Source organism: Melopsittacus undulatus, unplaced genomic scaffold (assembly GCF_012275295.1).
Source record: "Melopsittacus undulatus isolate bMelUnd1 unplaced genomic scaffold, bMelUnd1.mat.Z mat_scaffold_49_arrow_ctg1, whole genome shotgun sequence".
NCBI classification, from domain to species: domain Eukaryota; kingdom Metazoa; phylum Chordata; class Aves; order Psittaciformes; family Psittaculidae; genus Melopsittacus; species Melopsittacus undulatus.
The window spans coordinates 653,975-669,578 of record NW_022994370.1 but is presented as its reverse complement, the minus strand read 5'-3'; the positions used below and the strand labels follow the sequence as shown (position 1 = coordinate 669,578).

The following is a 15,604-nucleotide window of genomic DNA, read 5'->3' as shown; positions in this document are numbered from 1 at the left end:
GTAACAAGAACGAGTTCTGCAAGTGCACCATGAAGAGGAGGAAGAATCCCAGGCTTGGCCAGGTCATGACACAAGTTGTTTTCCATATGGGTAAAAAGCTGCCCAAGTGGCTTCAACAAGGTAAGGTCACAGTCCCTGAGAAAAGGCAATTCAAATGAAATAGTGAGTAACTGTGACCTTAGGCCTGTTTCTGGGAAGGAAAAAACCCAACACAGAACCCCAAACAAATTGAAGAGAACAAAACCAGACAGTTTTAACTGATGAGTAAATGAAGGAAGAAGCACAAGAATTATTCTAAAATCTAAATTCAGTGAAGTGCTTCAGGACAATTAATTTCATTCTGAGTCAGTGAAGTGGAGAAAATGTCACATCTATGAATATGTCCAAATGACTCTGGTAAACCTCAGTGGCCTCCTGAAATGAGGACTTCAAAATTACTGTATCCATCACTTTGCGAAATGCTGTAGCTCCATTGACTGAAACTATCAAATACTGCACTACAGCACTGAGCAGGCGATGCCCTTGTACAGCACAGACAAACCTGAGCTATAGCTGAAAAACAATTCCAACCCTGCCTCCTTCCTACTCCTGAGTGAAAGCCAACTAACCCAGATGTTACTTACTACACAGATAGGATGACAAATGTTGGAGGGGAGGGAAAAGGGGAAGCTCAATTTCAGAATGGACCATCAGATTAACACAAGAAAAAGATTAAAGAATACAAGCACAATGGAGACTTGGCCTTTCCGCAATTAAATCTCTTGTCCACGTGACAAAGATGACATTTGCTGATGAAAATACCTAAGGGAACTTGAAAAAGTAATAAATCCACGATGAAAATCCCAAAGCCAGGTTTTCAGACTTGGATGCAAATCAAGTTTGCAGAGAGCCAAATTGTCCATTTTTATCACAGCACAAATATACTTTTTCACTTCTCTTTATCAAAGCAAGCTGGTAGGATGCTGCTATTTTCATGATTTTGCTTATTCTGAACTGAAAAGGTTCAAATTCAAACAAAATTCAAACAGCTGTTACTTTAGTAGCGACCCATTCTGTTCACACACTCAGTTCTCTCTTCTCCATATACTCAATACTGATCTGGCAAGCAAGAAATACCAAACTGTACCACCAACCAAAAACCTGAGATAAGTCTGGATTACGTCTCAAGGTCACAAGTCTTTTCTTTGGTAACATCTAGAGCAAAATGAGAAAGAAACCTATCTGAAATTAAAATTTGCCCAAGTAAGGCAAATTAAACATAGGTGTTTTAGTGTGAGGTGGCTCTGCCCAGGGCAGGCAGGTTGGAACTAGATGATCTTCAGGTCCTTTCCAACCCCAACTATTCTATAGGTCCTCACTCACTATGCAGTAGACTTCTGCTGATTGCAGTCATCCACCAGCCTCAATTTCATTACAACTATTTGAACTCTAATACAAGCTAACAAACCCTTTCATGCTATACCTAGAAATTAGATGCAGAACCAACTTAGTTTAATGGATACCTGTTTTTAAAGATACAATTACAGTTATTTGTTTTCCTGATTATGGCACCTTAGAGTGGTTACTTCGGTGTGTAATTACTGATATAATGAAACTCTGAATGCAAATAACATTGTGATAATTGTCCCCACATCTCTGAAGATTTGGTATTTCTAACAAAGTCACAGCAAGTAAGAGACATTGGTCAAGAATCAACTTGAACAAAACGAAGCACCTTGTTTCCAAAACATTGGAGAAAGCAAATTCTAAGTCAAGAAAGGGGATAACCACATCTCTGTCAAAGCTTGGCAAAATAACTCCAGAAAGCCCTTTCCAACACATCCTGAGCAGTGCTTACCTGTCTGAAACCTCCCAGGATGACCTGCTGTCACTGTAAACTTATAACCCCACTCAGTGTTACTCATGTCAGAAGTAAATCTGTAATACAGCGTGGCACCTGTGTACAAGGGGAGGAAGAAAATCCACATCACAACCTTCTGAGTTAGCTTGGCTACCACAAATACAATTCAAATGAACAGTCTGTCATACATTAATCCTAGAAATCATCATTCAGGAGATGTGATCTTTTGCTTTTTGGTCATTCTGAAACGCACAGAACACTATGATAAGCTGGAGGCTGAAGTAAAACACGGAATGGTTTCCACTGTGTACAGGTACAAGGATAATGCCTCTTACATTTTGCCAGTTAGATGGAAGGAGGAGTTAAAGAACCTCTATACCAGTTACGCTTCCCTTTTCCAACTGTGTTATGGAGCAGTTATGATTTATGAAGAAAGAACCTTTACAGAGGCAGCCAAATTCACAGCCCATTAAACAAAAGGTTAAAAACCAGAGAAAGCAAAGCTGCACTGCTTTTACAGACAGAGAATTAAATGGCACACTGCCACTCTAGGGAGCAAAACCCTTAGGTGGCTATGGCTAAAAGTGGAAGAGCTATCAAAGGTTTGACCATTTTGCTGTAGGAACTGGAACATTCAAGAAGTTCTTGTCATTGTAGCATCTCCAGCGTCTCAGAGGGAACACTGGTGGTTAGCTGAAATGCCAAACAAAACAGGTCCTTACCTGTCGTGCTCTGCAATACTAGAGCTGGTTAAAACAGAACTTCCTTCTGTTCCATGGACAATCCTGGCACGCTGGGACAAGCATGCCAGTTTGCACCGAGAAGCAGAATTTGCAGTTTCATGAAGAAACATTTTAAACACATTTTTTTCACAATTAAAAAACCCCTAAAAGTCTATCAGCTTCTTCCCTTTTCCATCACGAAATGGACTCATTGCTCTCTCCTATTCCTAAGAGGTTTGAGAAAGCCTTGCCATCAAATGAAAAGCTCAGAAGCCTTCAAACGCTAATGACATTTCTCTGTTGAGATCCACTGTCCTCTTGCCAGCCCGCTCCAGCTGGGCAGCTGCAGGAAACTGCTTTCACACAGAGCATAAACTCTCTCAGTACCTCCCAGCTCTGCCTATGGAGGCCTTTCCACAAGTCTCTCTGCCTCCTTCAGCCAAACTCATGAGCATCTGATGTTCTGGATTTGCAGGAACCACAGGTGACACCATCACATCATCAGAGGGATGCTTTTAGTCAGAGAACACTCTTTCTTTCTAAGGGACTCTTGACACAGTTCACACATCAACACCCATGATTTGGGAAAGCCAATACATTTATGTGTTTAGCACAGGAGTCATCCTCTCACAATCCCTCATATCCTCTTCCTGGGAATTACACAGCCCATTCTCCAAAGTAAATTCAATACCCGTTCTCCCACTGGGTGTGCTTCACTGCTTCATCTTACACAACACAGCAGTGAAGGGGAAGGCCTGTGCTATCAGGAGCACATTGGCTCATTGTTTAATCTCAGGAAGAACCTGCAAAGGTGTAGTTTACATCAGCACCTGCTGAGAGGCTCTTACAAAACCAAACCAAACCCAAATGTACATTGCTTTAAATGTGTAAGCTCTTCCTGGTGGAAGGAAAGGGGATACAGAGAGCAGGCTCCTATGCAATGTCAGGGGTAGCTAATTCAGTCACACCTTAGCCTTTGTTTCCAGTTTAAGGCCAGTCCCAACTCCTGCCTGTCTCTCCCTCAGCAGCAGTGGGCCAGCCATGCTGTTCCAGCAGTAACATCCTTATAAACACCTATTCTAGCCTTACAGTTGTATTTCTATGCTGAAATAGGTTATTTCTCTCCAACCCCAAATGCACTGGGATAAGCCCCTTTACCTTGGCACAACTAACTCGGCTCAGAGAGGTTGGATGGATTTAACTGTTTAATTCATTGATTGATTGTTTTCCCTCTCACCTGTATCAGCAGGAGCACCATCTGTGTCACCCCCAGGACAAGCAGAAGACAGCAGTACAAACTCGTGTCAGCAGCCTCTTTGCAAGCACCAGGAACGTTCCAGTGGTACCACTTTTCACTCTGGGGCCCAGGAGGAGACACACACCAACTGTGCCGGGCACAGAAGAGGAGAACACAATGTGTACCACCCATGTCCTAACAGAATCCAAAGCTCTACAGGATCTTGATTATTAACTCCCCTCTCTGGAACTTCCACCCATTGCTAGTGAAATTCTCAGGAAAATAAAGGCCAAGTAATAAACACAACATGGAAGAAATTATTTTTTTTCCCCTTTTCCATCACAAAATGGACTCATTGCTCTCTCCTATTCCTAAGAGGTTTGAGAAAGCCTTGCCAACAAATGAAAAGCCCAGAAGCCTTCAAATGCCTGGTTGCAGTTAAGCCTGCTGAGGGGAATCAAGAGCCTTAATCCAGACAGCCTTGTCCAAACATGAAGTTCCACAAGGTGAAACTCAGGTTTCACAGCCAGGGCTGCTCCAAAACAATGGGCCTCCAAGTTCAGTTTCTTAGCAAACCTCTGCAACTATACGGGAGGAAAGGACAGAAAGAAGGTCATAAAAATCCAAAGTATTTCTACAGTATACACATTAGTTCCTAACATGCACTTTGTCACCCAAACTGCTTTGCTAAGAGAGCTCCTATGCCTATTTCCAGCTACTGACAGCACCCGAAGTCAAAAGCTTCCTGCAATGTCATGGTGCTCAGTGGGTTCAAACAACTTGAAGATGTCATCTTTCAGCTCACCAGCATTTGCTCCTGTGTTATCAAAACCAGGCTTAGGAGAGAACAGAGACTGAAGCTCTCAGTCAACTGAGTGAGGTTTTTTCAGCTGTACTCTGTGGCAACAACTGGAGACTTGCACTTGACATGGTTAAACATCATGGGGTTGGCATCAGCCCACCTCACAAGTGTGTCAAGGTCCCTCTGGATGGCATTCCTTCCCTCTGGTGGATCAGCCGAACCACACAGCTTGGTGTCATCGGCAAACTTGCTGAGGCCGCACTCAATCCCACTGTCCATGTCAGCGACAAAGCTGTCCAACCAGACCGGTCCCAACACCGATCCCTGAGGAACACCACTCATTACTGGTCTCCAGCTGGACACTGTACCATTGACCACAACTCTTTGTGTGCGCCCATCCAGCCAGTTCTTTACCCACCGAGTGCTCCACCTATCAAATTGATGTCTCTCCAATTTAGAGACAAGGATGTCATGTGGAACAGTGTTGAACGCTTTGCACAAGTCCAGGTTGGTGACATCAACTGCTCTAACCCTGTCTGTTCATTCTGTAGCCCCATCATAGAAGGCCACCCTATTGGTCAGACAGGATTTCCCCCTAGTGAAGCCATGCTGGCTGTCACCAAGCACCTGGTTGTTTTTCATGTGCCCTAGCATGCCTTCCAAGAGAATCTGCTCCCAGATGTTGCCAGGCACAGAGGTGACACTGACTGCTCTGTAATTCCCTGGGTCATCCATTTTCCCCCTCTTGAACATGGGGCTTGTATTTCCCTTTTTACAGTCATCGGGAGCTTCACCTGACTGCCATGATTGTTCAAATATGATGGACAGTGGCTTAGCAGCTTCATTTGCCAGCTCCTTCAGGACCCACAGATGGATTTCATCAGGTCCCATGGACTTCTGCACAGTCAGGTTCTTAAGATGGTCTCGAACCAGATCCTCTCCTACAGTGGGCCTAAGGTCTTCATTCTCCACTTTTTACCTTTAAGGGGAACCACCTGAAGTCTTAACCATGCTTTCCCAAAGAATCTTAGAGAATAACAGAATCATAGAACTGTTTGGATTGGAAAGGACCTAAAGATCATCTAGTTCCAACACCCTGCCACAGGCAGGGACACCTCACTCAAGATCATGGTGCTCAAGCCACGTCCAGCCTGGCCTTGAACACTGCCAGGGATGGAGCATTCACCACTGCTTTGGGAAACCTGTGCCAGTGCCTCACCACCCACACAGGGAACAATTTCTTCCTTCTAGCTAACCTGAACTTCCTCTGTTTCACTTTAAGCCCATCACCCCTTGTCCTATTGCTACCAGCCCTGATCAAGAGTCCCTCCCCAGCATCCTTGTAGGCCCCCTTCAGAGGCTGGAAGGCTGCTATGAGGTCTCCACGCAGCCTTCTCTTCTCCAGGCTGAACAGCCCCAACTTTCTCAGCCTGTCTTTGTACAGCAGCTCCTCCATCCCCCTTAGCATCCTCGTGACCCTCCTCTGGATTTGCTCCAACAGCTCTACGTCCTTCTGGTGAGGACACCAGAACTCTACCCAGTGCTCCAAGTGTGGGTCTAATGAGAGCAGAGTGGAGGAGCAGGATCACCTCCCTTGACCTCCTGGTCATGCTGGTGGTGATACAGCCCAGGACACAGGGGGTTTCTGGGCTCAAGCCCATGCTGAAGCCAGCTCATGTCCCGACCCCCAGGCCCTTCTCCTTGGGCTGCTCTGAATCACTTCTCCCTGCAGCCTGTAGCTGTGCTTGGGATTGCCCTGACCCAGGGGCAGGAGCTGCACTCGGCTTTGCTGAACTTCAGGAGGTTGGTCACCTCTCCAGCATGTCCAGGTCCCTCTGGATGCCATCCCTTCCCTCCAGCACGCTGACTGCACCACACAGCTCGGTGTCGTCAGCAAACTTGCTGAGGGTGCTCGATCCCACTGTCTGTGTCACCGACAAAGATGTTGAACAGGGTCTGCCCCAACACCGACCCCTGAGAGACACCATTCCTCACTGGTCTCCAGTTGGACATAGAGCCACTGACCGCAGCTCTCTGCTTGCAGTCATCCAGCCAATTCCTTGTCCACCGGGTGTCCATCCAGCAAATTCACGTCTCTCCCATTTAGAGACAAGGACGTCGTGTGGGAGGATGTTAAATGACATTTATTTGCTCCAGAGAGCAGGAACGTGGCAGGAAGGGCCGGGGGCAGCTGCTCACTTGCGGGGGGAGGGCAGGCCCCGGAGGTGGTAGATCCAGGAGCCCCCAGGGCAGGAGACCACCAGCCTGCTGGTGACAGGAGCCGGGCCGCCCGCGAAGGAGACGGTGATGGTGGTGCTGCTCTTGGCGCGCAGCACCTCGGGGGCCCTGACGGTGAAGCCCGGGTGCTTCACTGCGTATTGGAACGCCGTGGCCTTCCGGAAGACGTTCCTGAAGGAGATGGAGGTGGTGCCGCCGGCTGGGATGAGGAAGGGGCCCTGGGCTTCAGGGGGCAGCGCAAGGCCCATGAGTGGGATGCAGTACTGCCCGCCCAATGCAGAGCTGAGCTGCAGCGTGGCCTTGGCTTCGCCCAGGTGGCAGGGCTCAAAGGTCACTTCCACGCTCAGGTCCGAGCCCCCAGCACTGGCGGGTGCCGCACTGATGGATTTTGCCGTCTGGAAGTCGGCACAGTCGGTCTGTGCAGGGGAGACAAGAGACCATGGGGGGTGGGTCACAACAGCAGAGCCAGCACCTCGGGAAGAACACGATGGTCCCCTGGCCCTGTCCCAGCTGGTGACAAGCCCACACCAGTGGGAAGACCCCTGGGCTCACATGGCCACCCTGGCTCTGCCACGCCAAGCCAGAGGCACTTGGAGCCCTTGGTGGAGAGGGCTGGTGCTGGCCAGAGGAGCTGCCTCCCAGCCAGAGCCCCGGCAGCCGCGCTCACCTGTACGAGGTACTCGGTCTTCTGCTGGGCAAAATGCCGTATTTTGGTGGTGATGGTCTGACGGGAGCCCAGCCTGGTGCGGAAATACACGGGCTTCTCTGGCCTGCTCCAGGTGGCTTTCAGCTGCAGGGTGTAAAACAGAGAGCCCAAGTCGCTGCTCTGGAGCACCAGCTGCCCGCTGCTCTCACCTGTTTGCAGGGGCTGATACTCCAAGACAAGATCCGCCTGGGAGGAAGGAAGGAAAAAGCCACTTTGTCAGGCAGAGGCAGGGAACACGTGTGCCTGACAAGGGGCAGCTGGTCCCTGCTGTGCTCAGGCAGTGCCGGAAGGCTGGGCTGCCTTCCCTGCTCTGACTCCCCTCTCTTGGGCACAGCCTTGCTCCTTCTGGGGGACAGTTCACTTAGGGACAGATCCCAACCGCATCAGCCTTCAAGAGCATCCCCTGCAGCCAGGAGTAGGGAGAGCAGAGGGAGCCAGAGGAGCTTTGCCCCTACCTTTGACTGTGCAGGGACAGTAAAGTGCTGGGGAACGCTGACGTCAGGCACTTTGCAGTTGATGTCAAACGTCACCGGGACAGGCAGAGGGTTGTCCACCTTGACGCTGGAGCACACTCTCTGCCGAACAGCGGTGCTCATTTGAACAGTGCCCATGGGTCCTGAAGCCACCGCCTTGAAAGTCACCATGTGGAACAAGTACTCTCCGGTTGTCTCATTGAGGAAGGTCACCTAAATCAGACAGAAAGGGAAGGGCTGCTCATTCCACACATGAAAACAGACCCAAAGCAGCCCACTGAGCTCAGCGCCCTGCTTCCAGGAATGGCTGTGAGCACCCACCGAGGAAGAGCACAAGACCACAGAAAGCACTTGCGGTATTTCATAGGACCTGTGCACGTGGAGGTATGAAGAGGCATGTAGCTTCTCGGTGAGCCAACAGCTCCTTGAAGGGCCCTGCAGACCACTGTCCTCACTTACCTTTGCCCTGAAGACTCCTTCTTTGTAGGAGAGGAAGGTGAGCTGGTAGTCCTTCTTCGCAGAGCTTGGCACGTCCATATAGGAACACCCCTGCAGCACAGAACTGCTTTCCAGGTTCTCTGGTTTGAGCATGTCAATAACCACCAGGAACCTGTGGGTGAGAAGGACACAGTGAAGGTCAACACGAAGGACTCCCATAGGATACCCATCGTGTGGGGGTACAATACAGCCCCTCTCACCCTCAGTGCCTCAGGCACAGGGCACCAGCTCTCATCCCCCTTGGAGGAAAGCCCTCCAGGGTGCCTCTGCACAGGCAGAACGTGGGTATGGCCAGACACGGCCAAGGAGAGGGACAAGCTTTCGGGAAGGAGCTTCCAGGCACTTCCAGACTTCCTGGGCTGGACTCACCTCTGTGGTCTGTGCAGCCAGTTGGACACAGGGATGAGCTCCGTGTGGCACTTCCTGCATGGAACCTGCCGGGAAATGGCCCCTGAACACCTGGGGGCTTCAGCAGTTCCTTCCAGGTGGTAGCGTAAGCCTGTCCCGTCCGGCAGGGGGAAGAAGATGGAGCCCTACAGACAACGAATAGGACAAGTCGGCTCTGGAGCACCCCTGGCCAGCCCCATGCCTCAGGCTCTCACTGCAGCACCTTCCAGCACGCCCAGCTGGCAGAGCTCTGCCTGCAGCCCTGTCCCGTGCAGGAGGAGGCACCAGCATCGCACCTGCTCAGAGCTGGTTGTGAGAGGGTGCATGGCCCACAGGACATGGCACAGCTACAGGACACAGAGGCAGCATCTCTGGGCAAAGCAAGGAGACACGGGCCCTGCAGCAGAGCTGCTCTGCACATCCCAACACTCCCTTACTGGCCACACTCACCTGGGCACGTCCCTGCCAGCCTGTGCTCATGCAGGGACAGCCCTGGGCAGGGGGTGCCCGTCCCTCATGAGCTCCATTGCCTCAGTCCTGCTGGCCTTAGCCCCAACAGCACTGCCCAGACACCAGCCTCTAAGCTGGCACAACAGGGGCCCACCAGCCGCGGGCCATGGAAAGCTCATATCCATGCTCATTCTGGGTGCCCATGGATCCCAGACACCTGCCTTTGCCATCTCCTCTGCTTCCACAGCAGCTGAAAGCTGCAAGACTCCTCACGCAGGCTCAACGTTAAAGACATGCTGAGCACGTGCAACCCTAAGGGCACAGATCTGCTGAGCACCCTGGAGACGGAGACCAGAAATCTCTGACCTCATTTCTAGCCTACTGTAAGGTCAGCTGGAGCGGGACAAGGACCCGGCAGCTCCAGCACCCCAGAGCCCTTCTGAACTGACCCCTTATGGCACAGAAAACATTGCAGAGGGGCCAGTCACCCCCTTGTGCCCAGCCTGAGACCTGCAGGAAGGGCTCCTCCCACAGCTCCTGCATGACTGTCAAGAGATCTCTCTCGTTTCCCACTTGCCTGTTCACGGCCAGGAGGGCACTGAGAAACTGCAGGGCAGCTTTGCCCTTCTTGCTCCCTGCAAGCTGCACAAGGACAGGCACAAGTGGTTGTGCCCAGGGCTCGGAGAGCCTGTGCAGCCGTGCGCTGAGCGTGGGGGTCTCTGAGCCCCCTGGGCTGCCACAAGCAGCCACCAGGAGCTGCGCAGAACAAACTTCATTTCTTGGCCTTCAGAAAGCCTGGCTCTTTAGGTCAGCTGCTCCAACACGTTTGGTGTCAGGCCCGAGTTCCCATCTGCCCTTTGCCTGTGCCTGGCCCCCAGCCACCACAAAACCCAGCTTCCAACAGAGGGCACAGGACACCTTCAGCTTGGACAGGACCTCTGAAGGTCATCTCGGCCAACCTCCTGCCCAAAGCAGGGTGAGCTACAAGGGTCATGCCACGAGGGTCAGCACACGCTGGCACAGCTCACGTACCTGGTGCTTCTTGTTCTCAGAGCTCATGGTTAGGGGTCTGTAGGTGACCTGGTAGACCTTTTCTTTTTGCCTGGCCTCCAGATGGATAAATTCAGGCCCTTTCCAGTATTTCCCCTCAATGATGGGCTGCAGGGTCCAGGCCTCGCTGCTCGGGTTGGACAGGAGGATGGTCTGGCTCTGCCTCTCACGCACATTGCAGCTGAAAGTCAGCGTCTGTAACAGAGGAGCACAGAGGCTGCTGGGTCGTACCCACAACCCTTCCCACTCTTCTCACGCTGGCTCTGCACCAGGACCTGGAGCACAGGGAGCAGCTTTTCCTTGTCACATGCAAAAATTACGCTTTGGCCATAGCTTTTGGAGTAAATCAAGCTGGTTGCTCTTGAAGAAGGGAGCAGAACAAGCCTTTCGCATGCTGGGTGAAAGGAAACGGGGAGTCCTGAAAGGAAACTCCTGTGCAAGGACAAGATCTGCAGCCACACAGCCCCTTCCTTCGTGGGCAGGAGGAAGAGGAGCTCCACGCTCTCTTTGGGAGCAAGAGCCAACAGCTCCCAGGCTGCCCCATCCCAGGGACTGGATGCAGATGCCTTGCCCCTTCCTACTGCTGAATGCCCTCCCCTGGCCCAGCAGGGGGGAGAAGTGTGGCTGCAGGTGCAGTGCTGGGATACATGGCATGGGTGCTGCAGTGCAGAGCCAGGACAGCTGAGCTGCTCACTGGAGGAGCAGCACCTTGAACAGGGGAGAAAGGCAATGACAGGGCTCAGGAATTCTGGCAATCCTGCCCAGCAGTTTCTCTCTGGGATACCCCAGCACCAGCGAGTCTGTGCTCACAAGTGTCCTTCAGTTCCTGCCCTGGGAGAGATGTGGTGCAGATGCTGGGGTCCAGGGGCCCATCCTGTCCCTGCTGCGTTACCTCTTTGGGGCCAGGGGCCTCCATGCAGGATCCTGCCAGCGTAAGCCGCAGCGCCTCACTGCCCTGGATGAAGCACCGCAGCCCCTCGTACTGGACAGCCTGGCTCAGCTTCGAGGGGCGGAAGGTCACAACCAAGGGGACATCCATCCCTGGGCTGATGTAACCCTTTGTGGGGCTGATGGAAAAGTCTGGCTTGAAGCTCTCCGCGTCCCACATAAACCTTGCCGAGGAAAGCACAAGGACAGGAAAGAAGGATTAGCCACGGGGAGCTGTGAAGGCAGTGTAAGCCTCAGTGTGAGGCTCCAAGTCTCTTGTGGGCTTTCCCACCACATCTCAGGCCTGACCCTGAGCCACCTGGCAATAAGGCTTCAGGCTGGGCAGGACCTACTGCTTTACCTGACTCTCGTGTCGCCCGCGTTCCGCATGACGACGCGCCGGCACGTGTAGCTCTGCTGCACCACGGCTCCAAAGCTGAGCTGGTCCTGGTCCAGGCTCACGAGGCTGCCCTGGCAGGAGCCCCGCACCACACAGAGGGAGCGCACCAGCCCGCGGCACTCCAGCAGCACTTCCCCGCTGAACGGCTGCATGCGGCGCTTCGGGGAGAAGGTCACCTCCACTTTGCAGGTGTCTCCTCTGCCCTTCAGCTTTAGATCCTTGCTGGGCTTCAAGCACAGAACCTACCCGAAGAAACGAGTGGAGACTATTTCATCTGGCAAGTGAGCTGTGGAGCCTCCCTCACCACACTCAGGGAAGAGGCTTCCAATTCCTCTTCTGTCCCCACCAGCACTGCCCCAGTCCCACTCATTCCCTCCTAGGCATTCCTAGGGAATACCAAAGGTGTTTTCTACCATGTGTCCACCTGGTCACGGTGAGGTCAACTCTGTCTTCTAAAGCTTTCACATACGTTCCAACAGAGCTGCAACTCTCCCTCTTTCAAGATTCACCTCCCTCACCTTTCCAGATCTAAAACACATGGCTGCATCCTGATGGATGTGTCTAAAACAGGCTAGAGGAATTGTGCTGCCTTCTCACTTCTGGCTCTCAGGGAGTCCTGGCACCCAGCTCAGCTGAAGCATTCGCACTGCAGGCATCTGCTGCCAGAGCAGTGCCAGCAGGCAGGACAGGGCAGGCACAGGCAGCCAGGGCAGCCCACACCTGAGTCATTACCTACTAGCTCCCACCCACAGCAGCTCAGCGCTCCCTGTAGGCACACCAAAGTGCTCTGCAGAGAAGGAACGGGCCTTACCCCAGCTTCCTGCAGCTCTGGCACGGTGGACGTGACCCTCAGCTTAAAGGTGAGAGGGGCTGCACTCTTGTTGGCTACGGTGACCATCTTCTTCACCGTCTGTCCAATGCAGATGTTTCCCAGCTTCACCACCTTTCCTGGTGGATCCACAACGTCAACCTGAGGCGGTAGGGATTGATATCAAGCCAAAGGAAAGAAGGAGAAAAGGCTTTTGTGGCAGAAACCCAAACCATGGGAGGCTGGGGAAGAGATGAGGAAATGAGAAAACCCTGCTGGTTACCACCTGGAGTTTTAGCCTTTAGATTTCATCTCACCTTCATTTTTATGCCCCTTCCTTGGGCTTCAGCATTCAGCTTCTCTCCCGGGGCACACGGAGGCAGCAACAAGCTGTTGGGGCTGTTGTCATCTTTTGGTGTCCGTAGGGGCTGTGCACAGAAGGAAGAGAAACCATAGACAGGATAAGTTTCTTGACCTTCACCATGTGAGCAGGCTCCCCAGCCGAGCCATCCCCTCCCACATTCCTTCCCCCCAGGGGCAGGGATTATCCAAGTCCCTCTGCAGCCTGCCAGCAGAGCTGGCTAACCCTGGAAGGCCACCAGGATTTGCCCTGCGCACTGCCCCCGTCTCCCTGCACAAGCCTGGCCATGCTGGAGCGCTGGGAATCTACAGAGTGTGCACAGACCTTCCCCCTCACCTGCTCCTCAGCAAGGTGCTGCTGCTCAAACTGCACTGAGTAAACCTCACAGGGCTTCTTCACCACCACTGTCCCCTCTTCCCCATGGCTCTGGGGCAGCAGCGGTCCCAGCTCCAGCTCTGTGGGGATGGACTCCAGCCGTGGCTCCAGACCACGTCCCAAGACCGGCACCTGCAGGCGTTGGCTGCTCTGGCAAATCTGGATCTGCAGCTCGCCCCGGTAGCACTTCTGCAAAGAAGCAGCACAGAAAGCTCCTCCGTGAAGCCCCAGCTGACAGCACCTCCAAGTCAACAATCGCCCAGGGTCAGGGGTCTTGTCAGCACCTCCAAGCTGAACCCAAAACAGGTATTTACTTAGAGCAGGGGCTACAGCATCTGCATGGCTCTCAGGAACTGCAGCGAGTCCTGCTCTGGAGCATAACTGGACAGTTGGCTCCCAGGTGGATCTAAAATGGGCTATCAGAGGTTTTCACCTGGGCATGGGGGAGCGCAACGCTCATGAGAAAGGTCTGCTTCCTCAGACACAGTCCTGGCACTGCAGCACCAGGCAAACATCAGCTGTGTGCAAGAGGCACCTGAGCTCTCACTGGACACAAATAAGGATCATCTTCTCTGCTGGTCAAAGCCAGACACGAGACGCTGAAATCTCCACAAGCAATTGAGATCCCTGGGACTGTTCCCAGGCATGGAAGCACTTGTGTCCATCCTGTCACACGCTACCAGTTTCCAAGTCACGGTGGCCACATGCAAACTGCCTTTGGGAATGCTCCATCATTTAAGCTGACTCCTGAACTGCGTGGGAACGTGCAGGGGAAACTGAGGCGCAGGAAGCTCCACGTGGAGGCAGAGCTCATCCCCCGCTCCCTGGGCTGGCCTCCCTTTACCACACTGCCCTGCCAGACCTCCTGGCGTGACACCCACCAATCTCACCTCTTCCGTGGGTGAAAAACGGACTTGGACGTGGCACTGCTGTCCTGGAGCGAGGCTTCCAGCTGAGGGCAGCACCTCAAAGCCACAGGGCACAGACTTCATCTCCTCCAGCAGCTTCTGGTGCTCGCTCCCTGGCAGATGTTTGTCCACCTGCGCACACAAACCAGTGGTGTGAGGTCTCCTTGGTCTGTGAGGACAGACCCTCGGTTCCTGCAGTGCTCCGAGATGCTGGCACGGTGCAGGAAGCACCTTCATCCCACCCAGACGTGGCCACCACTGCCTAGAACTGGAGGGCAAACATGCTGGCAGGGCAGGCAGATGGGGAGGCAGTGTCCTCAGAGGAGGAGGAATGGGTGAAGACGGCAGAGAAGTGAAGCATCAGCTAGTGAACAGGCCCAGGTGAACCAGCCTTGCTCTGTACCCTCAAAAGCTTCCTCAAGCAAGCTGCAGCCCAAGTGCTCAGGCAGCCAGAGGGGCACAAAAGGCAGGAAAGGCAAAGAGAACCCAACTGAGAAGTTGTGTGTTACACGTTGTCTGTGCTTTACCTCCTGAACAGGATCAGTCATGCTGATGGACCATTTACAGGGGACCTGGAACGTGTTGTGGAGCTGGATGGTTTCTTCCTGGCACTGTCCACACTGGACAGCAGAGAACTCCAGCCTGTCCCTGGACACGCAGAGGGACGGCTCAGCCACCATGGCACGGAGGCGGACCTGGAATGTGGGGCCTCCTCTGACCTAGAGAAGGACAGAGCATCTGGTTGAGAGCCCACCCGATACTCGCTGCTGTGCCCAACCTGCTGCCTGCCCCAGAAGCTGGAGTACCTTGATGGGCAGGAGCACATCCACTTTTCCCAGGGGCACAGTTGGCACTTTGTGGGTCGAAGCACACTTCAAATGTCTTGCTCTCACAGGAGGGCAGGTGCTTCACACGCTCCAGGCACACGCTGAAGCCTGAACACAGCAAAATAAAGCAGCTGAGGTACGCAAGCAACAGGAAATGGCTCAGAAGCCACAGGGATGTCCTGGCTGGCAGCTCTGGGAAAGACCCCTTTGCATCTCCAGAGAAGCTGCTCTTCTCCCTTTGGCACTGCCCAAAGCAAAAGGACTTTCACAGCCAGAATCCAGGGGTTACATAGTAAAAAGAAATCACATTGCTTGAGGAACTCCAGCAATTCCTTCATCAGGCACCTCAGGGAAGGATGCATAGACCTCTCCAAAGGAGAATTGCCACCTAAGATGCCAAATGCTGGGGTGTTCCCTGACAGCGGCTTAGAAGAGACGACTGGCCACCCCGCAGAGACAGCAGTCACCATGTGGTGGAGCTGCAGCCTTACCTCAAGGCCTCTTTGGGAAGCCTGTTTCCATAGAGCAGAGGATCCCACAGGCCGGTCAATAAAGGCTGAGCAGAAATGCTCTGGCACTATGAACTCTAAACAAA

The 15,604-nt window shown here is 52.9% G+C and overlaps 2 protein-coding genes across 2 annotated transcripts; both read right to left on the bottom strand.

The window, feature by feature from the left end:
* Window positions 1-6,796: 6,796 nt before the first annotated feature.
* Window positions 6,797-10,571, bottom strand: LOC117438575 (hydrocephalus-inducing protein-like). Its single transcript, XM_034074047.1, has 7 exons — window positions 10,386-10,571; window positions 8,886-9,049; window positions 8,478-8,628; window positions 8,001-8,231; window positions 7,507-7,731; window positions 7,033-7,255; window positions 6,797-6,972 (listed from the first exon to the last, which is right to left on the bottom strand). The coding sequence occupies exons 1-7, from the start codon at window positions 10,410-10,412 to the stop codon at window positions 6,797-6,799; spliced, it is 1,197 nt and encodes a 398-aa protein (XP_033929938.1). The 5' UTR covers window positions 10,413-10,571.
* A 651-nt stretch (window positions 10,572-11,222) lies between these two features.
* Window positions 11,223-14,786, bottom strand: LOC117438574 (hydrocephalus-inducing protein homolog). Its single transcript, XM_034074046.1, has 8 exons — window positions 14,710-14,786; window positions 14,165-14,314; window positions 13,375-13,463; window positions 12,856-12,937; window positions 12,542-12,700; window positions 11,692-11,972; window positions 11,296-11,515; window positions 11,223-11,234 (listed from the first exon to the last, which is right to left on the bottom strand). Exons 1-8 carry the CDS (start codon window positions 14,728-14,730, stop codon window positions 11,223-11,225), a joined length of 1,014 nt encoding a protein of 337 aa, XP_033929937.1. The 5' UTR covers window positions 14,731-14,786.
* Window positions 14,787-15,604: the final 818 nt, after the last annotated feature.

Excerpts from the sequence above, each read along its gene's own strand:
- LOC117438575 (XM_034074047.1), bottom strand. The coding sequence starts at position 10,412 with ATGAGCTCTGAGAACAAGAAGCACCAG. Across the intron at positions 9,050-10,385 it reads CTGAGAACAAGAAGCACCAG|GGCTCCATCTTCTTCCCCCT; the intron begins GTACGTGAGCTG and ends CGTTGTCTGTAG. Across the intron at positions 8,629-8,885 it reads TGGCTGCACAGACCACAGAG|GTTCCTGGTGGTTATTGACA; the intron begins GTGAGTCCAGCC and ends TCTCACCCACAG.
- LOC117438574 (XM_034074046.1), bottom strand. The coding sequence starts at position 14,730 with ATGACTGATCCTGTTCAGGAG. Across the intron at positions 14,315-14,709 it reads TGACTGATCCTGTTCAGGAG|GTGGACAAACATCTGCCAGG; the intron begins GTAAAGCACAGA and ends TTGTGTGCGCAG. Across the intron at positions 11,973-12,541 it reads CAGAGCTGCAGGAAGCTGGG|GTTCTGTGCTTGAAGCCCAG; the intron begins GTAAGGCCCGTT and ends TTCTTCGGGTAG.